Here is a 16,582-nt window from a genome sequence, read left to right as displayed (position 1 = left end):
TGTTTCTGTTGCTAGACACCATTACCGTGGCACAGTTATCATTGATACTGTTTTTTTTTTTTTAAGATTTGTTTTTTGCGGCATACGCCTTTTATTGTTTGTTAAGGGACAGACTGTAGGCTGACAGGAAACGGGAGAGAGATGGGGGAAGACATGCAGTAAAGGCCGTGTCGGGCTCGGGAGTCGAACCCGCGGCACACTGCGACTGGATTACCAGTCGGGTGCCCAGACGGTTACGCCACGGCCCCGCCTGGGCCATCATTGATACTGTTAATGCTTTCATTGATGCAGATGTAGGGTTCATTTTGTTAAAACATTATTATTAGTCCATGAATACAAACATGGTCCAATTTGGGCCAGTATGGAAACTCTAACTGATCCTGGGATCTCTCTAGTGGCCATGTTGTGCTCCTCACTGCCAAATGGTAATTCCATACGCTCTAGCAATCCAGTAATAAATAGCTCTCTCAGAATCTGGCGCCAATTCAGAAAACACTTTGATTTTAATAATACGTGTGGCCATATGCCCTTGACCAACAATCATCTTTTTCCTCCCTCGCGAGAGGACTCAGCTTTTAAAACATGGCACGTCAATGGCTTGATTTTCTTTAGCGACTTATTCATAGATGGCACATTTGCATCCTTTAAAAACCTCCAAGATGACCATGAGCTACCAAATTCTCACTTTTTCAGATACCTCCAAGTTCGAAGTTTTGCTAAGGAACACTTTCCATTTCCAGCTATGCCAGATAAGAGTATAGTAGACACCATACTAGACTGGGACCCATACACCAAAGGTAGCATATCTAATATATATAAGGCTTTACAGGAGATTGGCCCTCCTCTCTTGGATAAAACAAAATCAGCCTGGGAACAGGACCTGAATTTAGAGCTGGAGGAAGAGACGTGGGAACTCTCTTTGAGGCGTATTCATACTACCTCTTTATGTCTTAGACATTGCCTAATTCAATTCAAAATAGTACATCGTTTGCATTTCTCGAGAGAAAAACTATCTAAAATTTATCCTGACATCTACTTGTATAAGATGTCATCTGGAGCCAGCCTCTATTGGACATATGTTCTGGGGATGCACTTCCTTGAACCCATTCTGGAATAGTATTTTTTATGCTTTCTCAACCATCTGTCATGCCAATTGTGCCCAACCCTATATTTGGAGTTCCCAACGACGATGCACCAATTACCTCTCCCCAAGCCAATTTCATAGCTTTTGCTTCACTCATAGCGAGGAGACTTATTCTCCGCAATTGGAAATCTGATAAACCTCCAACATTTACAAGTTGGGTCAAGGATGTTCTATCCTTTATACCATTGGAGAAGCTCAGATACAACAGGTTCAAATCTCGCCAGAAATTTGTAAAGGCTTGGTCCCCTTTCCTTGAATTCACCCTTTCACTGTCTTCCGACTCACTGTCTTTTGATGATGTGTCCTAAGTGTTTTTCCTACATGTAATTTGGTTCACTGTGTAGCCCCTTAATCTAGTAAAAGGCTAATTTTATTTTATTGTATTTATTTATTTCATTTATTATTTATATCCTTTACTACCTGTTTATTTTATTTTATTGTTGTTCTTGTTGTCTTGTTTTGTGATGGAACTGGGGAGGGTGGGGTATATGTGGGGTTGTTTGTCTACAAAAATTGAAAGTCTTATTAATAAGGTTATAAAAAAAAAAAACATTATTATTTATATTGTTGTGATATTATCTAACATGAATAGCAAACATATCAGACCGTCTACCAAAAGGAAATGCATGTATTTAATTCAGTATGATGAGAAGCAGTGATAAGACACATCCCTACTTGTGATAAAAAAATTAATGACCAGAGGGGGGATATCAAAAGCAGAGGCATCAACCCCCCGTCCCCATCCCCCCCAGCCAATGAACCGCTGTGTACTGTACGTGTGTTGTGTCCTATAAGGTGAAGCATGAAAGAGCTCTACAGGAGCAGGCCAGTACCTACCTCCAACTTGTGTGTTCAGCCTGTGACCTGTCGGAGGTCAGGGTGAGAGAGACCGCAGGCGCTATACAGCAGGTCAAACTACAGGTTAGTTCAATACAACCACTCCTAAAGCCCTGAAATGGCACAAATGGATACGCCTGTCATTTCAGTGACAGACGTATTGGCTACGCTTACTCAATGTTTTGTCCATAAACAATGGAATATGTATAAACGTACAAATAGTGGATAACACTATGGTTTGTACTAAATCATTGTAAATGAGACATTGGTTAAGAGTTTTTATTGCATAATGTTACTGTTAATCTATCCAAACTTTCTTTTCCCTCCTGCATACTGTAGATTGAGGAGCGCATGATGGTGTGTGAGGAGGTGACGGACAGCTGGAGGGACGTGGAGGAACAGAAGGCTGATCTGGACGCCCAGCTGAGAGAGACAGAGCAGCAGCTCCAGAACCTCACCAGGAGACCTGCAGAACTGGAGCCCAAGATCGCTCAGAACCAGCTGGACAAGGCACAGGTACTGCAGGCTGATGAGTTGTCTATTGTACATGAATCGTGTGTAAGATTAATAGACAAATCAACTAAATTGGGTGTGTGAGAGCATTGAATAAATTATTATCCAAATTAATGATGGGAAAATGTAAAAAGAAAATGTAATACTTTATAAATTAATGTAATTTAATTATACATTAATAATTAAGCATCAGGAACCTGATGGATTGTGCAGTCCAAGTAGGGAATAAGACATTACCCTAGGTGAAGGCCTTTAAGTATCTTTAGGTCTTGTTCACAAGTGAGGGGAGGACAGAGAAGGAGATCAGCTGAAAAAACGGGTGGGGCTTTCCTGACATATATATATATATTCTTAGAGGCTAACATTTACTGTAGCCTACAGTATGAATAACATACTTCTCTCATCTTGCTGTGCTCTCGGTCCTGCAGGAATTCCTTCAGCAGGTCAGGGACCGGCAGTCTGAGATAGCCCAGCTGAACGATGCCGTCGCTGGGCTGACGGAGGGCCAGGACTCCACCGCCCTGGAGGACATAGGAGGTCTGAGGAGGAGCTGGATGGAGCTGGGCCAGAGGGCTGAGGAGCTGGAGGCCCAGAGGGGGGACGACATGCAGAGGAGTGGGGAGTACCAGGAGAGCGTGGCTGCAGTGGAGGAGCTCTTCCACCAAGTGTCCAGGGAGTGGGACTACCTAGCCAGGTACGGATCTACTATCTATACAGTGGTGGAAGAAGTACTCTGTGTGCAAAACGGCTTTTGAGTAAAAGTACAAAAGTATTGGCATCAAAGTATACTTAAAATAACAAACAAGTAAAAGTACAAATTATTTGTCAATTTGTCAAAAGAAATCTAATGAGCAAGCCTTCATTGTAGGTTGGATATTATTTGCAATAAATTATGGCTTTATAAGTTAATGCATGTTTTTTAATAATAATCTAAATCTATAAAGTAACCAGGGCAGACACAGAGAGTACCAGTGATATCTGATATCCTGTGTGTATGTATGTATGTAACCAGGGCAGACACAGAGAGTACCAGTGATATCCTGTGTGTATGTACTGTGTGTATGTAACCAGGGAAGACACAGAGAGTACCAGTGATATCCTGTGTGTATGTAACCAGGGCAGACACAGAGAGTACCAGTGATATCCTGTGTGTATGTATGTATGTAACCAAGGCAGACACAGAGAGTACCAGTGATATCCTGTGTGTATGTATGTATGTAACCAAGGCAGACACAGAGAGTACCAGTGATATCCTGTGTGTATGTAACCAGGGCAGACACAGAGAGTACCAGTGATATCCTGTGTGTATGTAACCAGGGCAGACACAGAGAGTACCAGTGAGCATCTAGAGGCTCTGAGGAAGCTATCCAGTGATCTTGAGGAGCAGAGAGGAACTCTAGAGGAGCTCAGGGACCAGCGACAGGCTGTCCTGCCCCGACTCAGCCTGCTGGACAAGGAGCTGGTCAAGCAACAGGTGGGACTCACCTCTTCAAATACCGTATATATAGCAATGGTTCAAAAAATGTATGTCAAGGACCCCCAAATTGACACTAGCCCGCGGACCCCCCTTTGAAAAGATAATGCCAGGGACCCCCTGTCATCCCCATAAGAGACGGCTGTAGCAGTGATTCTCAACTCGTTTAATTTCAAGGACCCCTAGTTTTACATGCATTAGTCTACGGACCCCCATTTAATGGCATTTCTACCAAACCAATTGGACCCTAAAGGGTCCAATTGGTTTGTCACGGGGCAGCCCGTGCCCTTAGACAATATTAAGGACCTTGCAAACAGACCAAACAGTTAAGTCAACTTGATCAATTGACAAACAGCTGGACTGGAAGTAACGGTTTTATATATATTGTACAAATGACATTTTTAGTAATTAACACAATGGTTGAAAGAGTTTTAAATGTTTATTTGTATTTACACTGAAGTTGCATTGGTATGTCTGTCACCTGTCTTCCCTCTGCAGTGCTGGCACTCCTCTCTAGATTGGAAGGTGCCAAGTACTGTAGAGGAGCAGGGGTGTTTGTTCCTGTCTGTATTATGTTTGGTCTTATTTATGTTAGATTCTCTAAATGAATTGGACCTGTGAAATAGTTAAGTGTTTGTATATCTAGTATTGCTTTAATGTATATAGTAATGTGGAAGAATTACTCATAGGCTTAGTTAGCCGTGTGGAGAGTTGACTAATGACCACTACTTCATTAGAGGATGGTTTGCCACACCTGTTTAAGAGCAGGATTGATGCAGGTGGAGGCAGTTCAGTCTCACTTGGCTAGGTAAGAGACAACAGGGGAGAACTGCCAGCCAGGGAAAAGCCTGTACCAGTTCCTGCTTGTCTCTTGATTGTATATAGTTTTTTTCAAGTGTTTGTTTTGTTTTATTGGAATGTGGTTTTGGCCAGTATTATTTATTTTTGTACTTTATCGCTGACTCGCACTGGAACAAGGTAAAATAAAAGCCTAAAACGTACTTGTGGACCTGTCTACTCCTTGGAGCCTCCGGCCAACGGCCAGCATTATCACATGGTTCCAAACTATAATTTAGCTGGGGACCCCCTGGAACTCCCTCAAGAACCCCTGGGGGTCCCCGGACCCCACTTTTGGAACCACTGGCGTATAGCACTCTGTCCACTCTGTTTAGTTGAAACATGTTTTTACAATTATTTTACTTGAACTAGCCATGTGTTTCAAGTTCAAGAAATTATTTTTACCTATACTTTTTCCTCCCATTTTCCACCGAATGCCCAGATCTTGCCCTCTTTTTGAGTCTGGCTTGAGGAAATAGAAATCACACCCATGTGAAGTGAGGGGTGCTCTTATCATCATACATCATCTCATTCTGGCCAATCACAATTTGCGTCCTCACTTTTATCTTCATTATGTATTTTTCAAATCATCACTATGGGGTGATCAGCCAATCACAAGACAATGTTTGTGTTTACATACACAAACACGGAAAGCTGGGAGTGGGAAACAGGACCACACTCGTAACGTCATGTGGTAGTCGAGTCTATGGACTTTGTGTTTGATTTAAGCAGTGACGTCATGTGGCAGCCACAGTGGGAGCCCCTCACTTCACAGTTCACACTAGTCTTTTACACTACTTTTCAAGGGGAGCTAGCCCCTTCTATGCCAAGCTTTCCGGGTTTGTGTGAACACTTAACACAAACATTGACTTGTGATTGGCTGATCACCCCATAGCGATGATTTGATTTGCTGAGCAAAGTACATATTGAAGATAAAAGTGAGGGCCGGAAAGGTAAGACACCAAAAGTGATTGGCCGGAATTACTTTTGTGATGATTTGATTGGCTGAGCACGGAATATGATGTATGAGGATGAGAGCACCCCTCACTTCACACGAGTGTGATGTTTTGTTTTTATGTTATATATTTAACTTCGATATTACAATGAAACCATGCCCAAATTTGGAGTCATTATGACATAGATCATCATGGCTTTGCTTCGCGAATGAAGATCTAGGGAGGTGTATGTCCACGTCTGCTGCAGCTACGTTGGTGACTGACAGGGCCAGCTTTTGACCAGCAAACTCGGCCACAACCGCTGCAGGGAAACGAGTGCTTGTTTAATGTTTGTGCTGCATTTAATTTCTTTCTTTTTCTCTTTTTTTCTTCTTTTCGGCGGTCGGTTTCTCTCAAAGGCAGATACGGCCACATCGTCATTACATTACATCAGCGAGTGTAACACTGGTGTTGACCAATGTGATATGCACGGAGGGATTTCTTTAGGCAATCCTTATATCTTTATTTGGGCCCCCAACGTTACGGTGGCCAGAGGAGAGTTCACCGTCTGAGATCCACATGAGGCCACGCCCTCATTGGATCCCGACCTAGTTTAGTTTTTATTTGTTGCTGTTGTTAGTCGTGGATTCCAGTTCGAACCTGATGTTGTGTGGGAGTTCTGATTGGTCCAGATCATACTGAATAACCGCTAGCTTGCATAAAGTCCTGAGACTAGGACTTAAGTCTAACACGTACAGGTCATCGGGTGTGTCTAACCCTCCAAAGAGGATGATACGATCTCCCACAACAATGCAACAGAACATCATATGCATCCTGACTTTCTCTTTGGACGCAACCTTCTTCCAGGTGAATGTCTTTGAGTTGAATTTCCACATATAATTGACCTTATTGCTATGTGTAAATCCGTACAGCTCTCCATTGTAGGTAAAGGCTGAATGCCCCCAGACTCCTTGTGGAATACTCTGTGCAGAAGGCGTGCTCAGCCAGTGGTTGGTCTCTGTGTCAAACACTCTGACGTAGTACAGGTACTTCCCGACTACAAACATCTTTGTCCCAATGATGGTGGCAGTGGGACAGGTTAAACTATGTGGTGGAGTGCCTCTGGTGTTAATTAAAGTCCAGACCATTGTGGTGGTGTCCAACTTGTATATGTCATTAGTCCATGTAATAAGCGGGTTGGCATTATAGTATACAGTCTGTTGTTTGTATCCTCCATGGATAAACATAACCTTCCCCAAGACACAGGCTGAGTGGTCTTCCCTCCCTTCTGGCACAGTTCCAGAAACCTTGGGCTTGAACCATCTGTGGGTGTCGACATCAAATGCATAAAGCACGTTGCAGTACTTAATTGTGTCATATTTATAACCTCCCCAGATGTAGACATCTTCTATCAGCACAGCTGTGTGGTAGCGCCGATTGGATGGAATCTCAAGGTGACATTCTCCTCTTCCAGCTGTCACTGGGGTCAACTTCCTCCAGCGTAAAGTCACTGTGTTTAAGACATGCACATCAATCTGATCAGCCTTGTTATTCCTGACCCCTCCAAACGAGTAGACATTGTCTCCCACGGCAACGGCAGCATGACCACATCCATTAGGTCCTCCGCTCAGATATATCGTCCAGCAGAACATTTGTCACAAGAGATCCAACAGGGTTTAACTTAGATTCTTCAAGACTCGCTTTGTAACAGAATGGTGTCTTATTGCGTGCTCTAGCATTTATATCGGTTCAGTGGCACAAACGTCATGCAAGGTTTGACCAATCTACAAAGCTAATGGCTTGTTGACAGATGAGCTCTACACAGCAGACAGACAGGCTCTACACAGCAGTCAGACAGGTATGATCCAGGAATATTTTTGAGGGGCGCTCCTATGCCCAGCGTTGTGCGTTTCTGTGTACCCCATAGCGATGATGGTCAAGGTAAACCTTATTGTCCACAAGGGAAATTTGTCTTGGGCTTTCACCCCTGCTGCAGCCATCTATATAATGGAACTATGCATGTATACCTTATAGTGCTATGTCTACATAAAAATGCTATAAGTCTACATAAAATGCTATCTACAGTAAGTCTACATAAAAATGTTGGGGCTAGGGCAAGTGCTACGGGCCATGATGGAGTCTGAAGAGGTGGGTTTTCAGACCACGGCGGAAGGTTGGGGCTGAGGCTGCAGTTCTGATTGCAGCCTCAGCTGCATTCCATAGTTTTGTGCATTCCAAGTCCATTCCATAGTTTTGGAGCCAGAAGGGAGAAGAGTTTGGGACGTGTGGAGCATTGTCCCGGCGTTTTTAGTGACGGTACTTCCAGCTGCGTTGCTGATCTGAGTGCTTTGAATGCCAGCATCAGAGTTTTATATTCTGTGCGGGCAGCGACCGGGAGCAAGGGAGTGGAGAAGGGAGGAGACACGTGAGAATTTTGGCTGGTTGAAAACCAAGCGAGCTGCGGCATTTTGGATCAGTTGGAGAGGCTTAAGTGCACATTCAGTCAGATAAATCCCTATCCTTATCCAGCAGGGCTAATATGGCAGTATCATCCGAGAATTTAATTATGTAATTATTCGGGTTGCCACTTCTACACTAATTTGTGTACATAGTAAAAAGGACAGGTGAGCTCACGCAGCCCTGAGGTGCGTGAGGTGACAGATTTGTGTTTGCCTTCCTTTCTCCCAGGTGGGGCACTTGGAGCAGCGATGGGCACAGTTGGACGGCTTGATTCAGCAGAAGATCCAGGACTCTGCTCAGACCCTGGAGGACCTGGCGCGTGTGGAGAACCAGCTGAGGGACGCCCGGGAGTGGGTGGAGGAGCAGCGGCCTGCCTTTACCTCTGCCCTAAAATCAAGCCCTCCTCCAGACCTGGCCCAGAGCTTCCTGTTCGACCACTTGAGTGTGTGTGTGGAGCTGGAGGCGCGGCAGCATCTGCTGGGCCAGGCGGTGAGCGAGGCCCAGGCCGTGGCCTCCAGGCTGGGCCTGAGTGAGAAGAGGTGCCTGCAGGAGCTGGTTGAACAAGCCCAGACTGAGGTGGAGGCCCTGGGATCCAGAGTGACGCAAAGGAGGAAGTACCTCAGTAAGGTAGACAGACTTTGCATGCTTCGAAACAAATGAAAAACAATATACTCTAGGCCTGTGTTTGTACATGATGAAGGTCTAAGGTTATTATTACTGTGTGATACTTTTATTGTTCTCTAGGCCTTCACAGAGAGAACACAGTTCCTCCACGGCCTGGGGAGGGCGCTGTCCTGGGTTCAGGAGCAGGAGAGGAAGGCTCTAGTAGACGACCACATAGCACTTCTCCCTGAAGACCTAACCAAGCAGGTTGCTTCTTGTCGCGGTGTCCAGAGTGGCCTACGGGCATACCAAGGGGAGCTGGCTTCTCTGTGGGCACAGGGACGAGAGCTGGAGAGAGATGCCTCTGACAAAGAGAGATCAGAGACCCTGGCTAGACTGGAAGAGCTGCAGGCAGCCTTTGAGATGGCTCTTCAGAGAACCACCCGGCGTCTGGCCGACTTAGACAAAGCCTTGACCTCTAGGAAGTACTTCCATGTTGACCTGGACAAGACATGCCATTGGCTGAGACGGGCAGACGCTGTTACCTTCTCTGAAATCGATTTAACCAACACTGAGGACGATTCAGAATTACAAACACAGTTGTCCAAGTACCAAAATGTTCTGGAACAAGCTTCAGAATACGAGAACCTCCTACTCATCGTCCAAAGAATCGGCCAGGAGATCCTCCCGACTCTGAACGAGATCGACCACTGCTACCTGGATGAGAGGCTCAACGCCTTGCCTCAGCAGTACAACACCATCTTGGCTCTAGCCAAAGAGAAGAGAGACAGAGTCCAGCAGGTAATCCTAGAGAGAAAAGAGTTCAGCACTTTCTTTGATATCACCTGTAATGCACTGGAGGAGCTACAGGAGCAGTATGACAATCTGGAGCAGAAGACTATCGGTGTTAGTGAAGAGGAGGCTGTTCATCTAAATAACGAATACAGAAATTTAAATGGAAGCCTGTCGCACCTTTACCCTGCTGTGAGAGAACTCAAGGGGAAAAATCAGGGGTTTATTAGTAGGGGCCAACAATGCAGAGCTGAAGAGACTTTACAGTTGGTCTGCCTCCACGACAGCCTGAAAAGGAAAATTGATGGAAAAATTCAATGCTTTGACAATACTTTGAAAACGTTGCTTGAGTACGGCACAGTGACAAATAAGCTGGGGTCAGAGTTAAAGGCTGTGAAAGAGAAGCTAGTAGAACTCAAATCAAAGCCCAGCTTGAGTGTCACAGATAAAGTCACAGGTCTTTATTTACAACTTGAATGTCTGGAGAGTATAAGCTCACAAGTAGAAGAATGTAAACACAAAACTGAAGACCTCGGTCTGCACATTGACCCAGCTGCCATCCATGAACTGACCACGCGGCAGGAAACATTGCAATCTCTGCGGTCAGACGTGATAAGCTGTATCAGAGAAAGTGAAAGGCATGTCAGAAAGAACGAGGATTTTAAGACTGAGCTTGAGAAAGCATTTCAGTGGTGGGGGAACATGAAGGACAAATTGGGGGAGCCTTTGATCCTGTCAGAGCTCAAACTTGAGAAGGTGCAAGAGGAAGTGAGGAGAATGAAGATTGTATATGAGGAAGTGCAGTGCATACTGAGGGTGGTAGATGCTTTGGGTTGTAGAGAGAAGCAGAGATATAGCAGTAGAAAAGTGGCAGTTCCTACCCACGTAGAGGAGAAACTACAGGAACTGACGCAGCTGGGAACTGACGCTCAGCAATCAATTAACACTAAACAGGTGAGAGTGTGTCCTATGCTCTTAATAGATGAAATGTTCATTAATTCTACTCCTTTTTCTTTTTTTAACCCTGCAAGACCTTTTATCAGGGTTAAAGGTCATAGGTTAAAAAATGTCCAGAGATTTTGAATTTCAGCCTCTGTGGGGGGTATTTATTTCATGACCAATGGCATTGCAATGAACATCAATGATGATGTTTAGGTGAAAAAAGAACAGAAATTTGTTATTATTGAATTAATTAATTCATTACAATATGTTGTATATTTGCAACGGTGGGTCTAGCAGGGTTAAACATGTAGAATGTAGATGATATAAAACATCCAAAGTGATTGGAAAGTTATTAAAGCTCATGAATTTAATCCATTATTCATGACTTTAACCTGCTGAATAATCTCCCCATTCCCTATTCCCTCTTGTATCAATATTTATAGGCTAAGGGCAACCAATCGGAAACATTTGGCCGTTTTAGATATGCTACAAAGTTTTAATAAGTAAGCGATAAGTGATGCTTAATTTATAACATTTTTGTGGCAGTTGAGTAGATCCCAGAAGATTCATGTTGAATGAAAGGGAAAGAAGGATTCAAGTATGCCACTCACATTGTAACATATTGCCATGCTTTTATAGAGAGACAGAGAGGTTACTATTCATTTCATTCTCTTCATTCCTGGAGGGGACTTTGCTGGAGGGATATTTTGTAAAGTAAAGTAAGACTGTCCTTCCAACAAGACATTTACATAATTTCAAATAAAGGACACGCCTGCTCAGTGTGAATAATATTATTTAGTTTGCTGGCAATTTTAAGACCTGTATTATTATCTGTATTGGCTGTTATTAACAGTTATAACATGTTTGTGGATGGGATCAGTTGTGTTTTTTAAGTACCGTAATTGTGTTCTGAATATGTGATCTTTGCATTTCCCAGCTGGCTGTGATTCAAGCCCTTTCTTTAGCCAAGAGGCACCATACATCCCAGCAGTCTGCCCAGAAATGGCTGGACAGTGCATGGGCTATCCTCCAGACGGCCAGCCAGGGAGTAGAGCTGGAGAACCTGATGGAGAGCCTCGCAGAGCTAGAGGAGATCTTAGCCCAGGAACAAGTATTCAAAACCGCTGTAAAGGAGCTGGAGTCCGTGGCTACTCACATGGAGAACTTTGTGGCACCAGGAGTGAAGAATGAACTTACACAAAGATGTGAGGCAATGCAGCTGAAAATGTCAGAGCTCAAACGGCAACTACATGAGCACAGAGAGACACTGCAGAGGTAGATGTGTGTGTGTGTGTGTGTGTGGGGGGGGGGGGGGGGGTGACATGGGGATTCAGTTGGTTTTCTATTACGGCAACTACATGAGCACAGAGAGACACTGCAGAGGTAGATGTGTGTGTGTGTGTGTGTGTGGGGGGGGGGGGGGGGTGACATGGGGATTCAGTTGGTTTTCTATTATACCCTTTTAATGCTTTTTGCCAGCTGCTTGTAATGCGACTGGAAACATGTTCACCTAACTCTACTAGCGACCATATAGTCAACACTCTTCCCTCATTGGCTGCTTCTAGGCTGCCTCTAAGCCAATGGGAGACCGACCCATAGTCTGAACGGCATAAAACCCATATTTTGAACGCCGCAACGTGAAGTGGTAATGGCTGCATACTCTGAACGCCGCAACGTGAGCTGAGGCTGCGGCATACAAACTGATTATAGATGTTCATAAACGAGAACTTGCTGCAGCTGGCAGTTTTGACTGAGTCATTCTTGTTTGTATTAGTATTACAAACAGTATGGTAAACTGTAATTTGCATGATTTTCTTTCTAGGTGTAGTTCTCAATGGAGCTGCTTCCAAAATGAGAGAGAGACACTGATTGGACAAATGAACAAAGCAGAAAGAGGGATGGCCGTTTTCGACACAGCAAAAGCAGCCAATAGCCTGGAGGCAGAGGACAAGCGTCAGAGATACAAGGTAGGACATTGCATGTGTCATTGCTTATAGATCTTTCATTAAATGTACCATAGCTGGGGTTCCCGCTGGCCAAGTGGTCCAGGCACATGCCACATATAGGCTCTGGCTTGACAGCGCGTCGCGTGTTCGAGTCCCGTTCATGAAGATCTTTGCTGCATGTCTTTCCCCTTCTCTCTCTCCCTCCTTCCTGTCTTCACTTGATACTATCAATAAAGAAATAACAATAATCATTGTTATTTAATTATTATTAGTAATAGTAATTCAACTATTAAGTGTCTTGACAGACAGCCCACCAGATGGAATCTATAAATGAGTCAGGATGGGAATTCTGCTATTTACCATTTTTGCGCCAAATGCGGATCATATTTCACTTGTCCACATTTAGTTTTTCTCTTTCTCCTGCTGTAGTCCCTAGTGACTCAGATTGATGCACTGGAGCAACCCTTGACAACCCTGAGAGAGAAGACAGCAGTACTCCATCAGATCAGCTCTGAGTCCAGCGAAGCCGTCACCAGCCACTCTGTGTCGTCTCTATGGCAACGCTGGAGTCGGCTCCACAGTGTTGCCCGTGCCCAGGAGAGGGCGCTGGAGGACACAGCCAGGGAATGGAGGAACTTCACGGACAAGGTAAGAGTAGATGGAAGATTATTCAATGTGTTGATGTTCTTCTGATGTGTATGTAGTTGGATAGAAAGATGATAGATGGAATTATTTCTGCAAATGTGTACTTGATTACATGTTTGTATGAATTAGCATATGTATGCACATCTGTGTGGGATGTACAGTAATAATAAAATCACCCCTCACACTTCATGTGAAGTGAGGGGCGCTCATACTTCATACATCATCTCATTCCGGCCAATCACAATTTGCGTCCTCACTTTTCCATCTTCAACTTTCTGCCCTCACTTTTATCTTCAATATGTATTTTGCCCTGCCAATCAAATCATATGGGGTGATCAGCCAATCACAAGCCAATGTTTGCACACAAACCCGGAAAGCTGGGCATAGGAGGGGCTAGCGTCCCTCAAAAAATACAATCTGATATAGTAAATTATAACATAAATAATTTGTAACTTTTTGTTCTATACTGTATTGTATAATGTGTGGTTGTCACAAAATCCCAAAGCACGCCTACACTACACCAATGAACCACTGGTATAGTGAGCCATAAGCTCTTAAGCTCTAAATACAACGAACAGTGTAATTAGAACACAATCACGATGCATTGGGATCTTGTAGATTCTTTGTAAAATAAATATTTATTTTAATCTTTAAATATTTTTGCCTATAATGCCATGCCCAAAATAGGGATGGCAGATTGATGTGGTGAAGTGGTTAATACAGCACATTACAGCAGTGGAAGGACTCTTGTTTGCGTAAATTGAGGTCAACCACACACTACAGCAACAGCTGAATAACTGTGGGTGTAGTGTGTGAGTGTGATGCAATTCCAGGCTCCAGGCTTCAGGCCAGTCGCGCGCTCCCGCCAAAGCATGTTGTCGTGAAAGCAGTCTCCCGCCCTCCGACCCATTTCTAGTCTGACAGTTACCAGAGCCTCCAGCTCACCAGAATTCCCACAAAGCATTGCTCTGGACGCGGAGGAAATGACATCATAGCGTAGGAAGTTCTCACTTCCTTTTATGTGGCACATTCCTGTTGTCCACTGACTTTCTATGGCTCCATTGTTCAGCTGGATATGTTGTCATCCTGTACACAGGGTCTCTTGACACCGGTTTCTGCCAATGAATAAAGATAACTCTTAACAATTAACAATGAAGTAGCCAGATACGTTATCATAACGATATGCTAATTGCCCCTGCAGGATCAATATTATTAATAACGTTATTATGGTATGTGCAGTAATCATCCACTTATCACTTGTTTATTGTATTACCATAAGAAAAATAAAATGACACTCTTCTGGGATAAATTAAATGACACCTAATTGGAACGTGAATCTTGGTCCATTGCATAGTGCATTCCAAGAACCGTAATAGACCAATAACTCAGCCTCGCCTGTCTTCCAGATGGAGAAGGTGCGCTCCGTGTCCATTGACCTCCACGGGCGCGTTCCCGACAGCACGGTGGAGAAGGCGGCCACCAGGGCGGCGCTACAGAGCCTTCTGGAGTACCATGACTCCTTCAGCCAAGAGGTGGAGAGAGAGCTGTCCGCTCTGGCCCTTCTGGCACAACACACGCTCTGTCTCAGAGGAGAGGAGGAGCAAGTGGAGGAGGAGGAGCAGGAGGAGGATGAGAAGGAGGAGGAAGAGAAGGACCGAAGGACAGAGAATGAACAGGAGGAGACTACATGCCTGGATGAGATCAGGAGCATGCAAGAGGAGTGTGAGAAGTGAGTGCAGCGGGAAAAGTGGAAAAGTGTTAGAAATGAGAGGAAACTATGAAAAGTGACTTCAATGTTTGCGTTTACACACTTTTGTCTTCAATGTTTGTGTTTACACAAACATTGCAGTAAGTGCAGTCAGTGCCAGACTGCCAGTAGCTACAGCATGTGTTTTGAAAGAAACCTGGCTTCTTGTGTGTTCCAGCTTGGTGTTGCAGGTGCGCTCTAGCAGGGCCCAGGTGCAGCAGGAGCTGAGGGAGAGGGAGGAGGTGGAGAAGGAGCTGGGCCTCGTCAAAGGCTGGATCCAAGACACCCGCGGACTCCTGCTGAGTCCTACTGCTGACCTGGATTCACTGCTGCAAGAGCTAGAGGTACACGCACACGCATGCACGCACACACACACACACACACACACACACACACACTGGGACTGTAAATATAATAATCGCCTCGTTTGTCGTGGTGACCTTGTAGACTGCACACGGTGAGGTCATCAGTAGGCGTCAGAGTGTGGAGCGTATGACGGAGCTCCAGCAGTCCAAGTACCAGGACCTCCAGGCTGGCCTGCCCTCTGAACTCAGCATGCAGCTGGCAGAGGTGGCCCTCGCTCTGGGCTCCGCTGAGGACCAGGTAAGCCCTCCTCACACTGCTATGGTCATCTGAGTTTACCGTGTGTCTCATTATTGTCTCACACACGGGCAACATGGACTAATATGGTATGGTTTTTGTTGTTGTTGTTGTTGTTATGTTTAGTATTCATACAGTTCAAATATTGTTGTCAGTAGCAGAACTGTATTTCTGACTTTTATTTGGGTGTCATACGGTAATACAGGGGAGAGGGGACTGGATCACGTTTTCTTGAACAGCATTCATTTCAAGGCATGTTGAAAGATGTACAGATACAGTAGTACTGGCCAACTGAAAATAAATAAATAAATATTGGTATAGGCATAATCTAATTTCAGCCAGATAACACACAAATAGATTGAGCACATTTAATTCATAAAATGTAAATACAAGGGTGAATACCTTGGCGTTCAGGCTCTGCTATTAGCTCTGCTATTACTCCTTTTTATATACACTACCCTGCATATTAGAAAGAGCCGGGGAATACAGAACACTAGCCGGGGTGTTGCCGGGGTGATGTTAGGAGCAAACAAAGCGCATACAACGTTCAGTGGCACGGATAGCAAGCGGAAATACAATGATCCGATGATAGGTCAGCTACATACAATAGCACGTACGGAACATTCTGTACATGGATCACATAGTGCTGTGCATTCCTGTAAACCCCTCGAGTGTATCTGCTTTAACTAGCTTGCAGGCTATACAGCATCATGTTGCTATTATTGCTCTATATGACAGTATACCGAGTGTCTCGTCCATCTGCTTTAGGTCCAGGCGAGAGAACGGGAGGTTCAGCAGACCAGAGATGTGAAGGAAGACTTCAGCTCCAGACTTCAAGACATCGAGGGCAAGCTGAAGAGCATCTCTCTGAAGCTTGGAGACAAGGCTTCCGACCTGGAGCAGGCCAGAGAGGAGACCAAAGTAATCAAGCAGACAGATTGACTAATTAACAAGCAATTAGCCCTAATTAAACCGCCAATTTATTTTGCAGATGTTGGGGTTAATGAATGGTGGGTTGAGGTGCGTGTGCGTGTGCGTGTGCGTGTGCGTGTGCGTGTGTGCGTGTGTGCGCGTGTGCGTGTGCGTGTGCGCGTGCGTGCGTAATGG

The 16,582-nt window shown here is 44.7% G+C and overlaps 1 protein-coding gene across 1 annotated transcript in view; it reads left to right on the top strand.

Moving 5' to 3' along the window:
• The window catches only part of syne1a (spectrin repeat containing, nuclear envelope 1a), a gene marked incomplete at its 5' end in the record, with an annotated part of 181,085 nt that overhangs the window by 101,903 nt on the left and 62,600 nt on the right, over nucleotides 1-16,582 (top strand). The window contains 13 exons of the mRNA XM_083790017.1: nucleotides 1,940-2,065; nucleotides 2,321-2,497; nucleotides 2,923-3,188; nucleotides 3,812-3,968; nucleotides 8,429-8,827; nucleotides 8,945-10,549; nucleotides 11,475-11,812; nucleotides 12,360-12,504; nucleotides 12,913-13,131; nucleotides 14,535-14,857; nucleotides 15,054-15,219; nucleotides 15,323-15,478; nucleotides 16,244-16,396. Coding sequence (XP_083646143.1) covers nucleotides 1,940-2,065; nucleotides 2,321-2,497; nucleotides 2,923-3,188; nucleotides 3,812-3,968; nucleotides 8,429-8,827; nucleotides 8,945-10,549; nucleotides 11,475-11,812; nucleotides 12,360-12,504; nucleotides 12,913-13,131; nucleotides 14,535-14,857; nucleotides 15,054-15,219; nucleotides 15,323-15,478; nucleotides 16,244-16,396 — 4,230 coding nt within the window. The remainder of the gene's footprint in view (nucleotides 1-1,939; nucleotides 2,066-2,320; nucleotides 2,498-2,922; nucleotides 3,189-3,811; nucleotides 3,969-8,428; nucleotides 8,828-8,944; nucleotides 10,550-11,474; nucleotides 11,813-12,359; nucleotides 12,505-12,912; nucleotides 13,132-14,534; nucleotides 14,858-15,053; nucleotides 15,220-15,322; nucleotides 15,479-16,243; nucleotides 16,397-16,582) is intronic.

This window comes from Protomyctophum parallelum (genome assembly GCF_964188405.1).
Source record: "Protomyctophum parallelum genome assembly, chromosome: 19".
Taxonomy (NCBI): domain Eukaryota; kingdom Metazoa; phylum Chordata; class Actinopteri; order Myctophiformes; family Myctophidae; genus Protomyctophum; species Protomyctophum parallelum.
The sequence above is the reverse complement of the archived record's forward strand: the minus strand, read 5'-3'. Positions and strand labels throughout refer to the sequence as shown.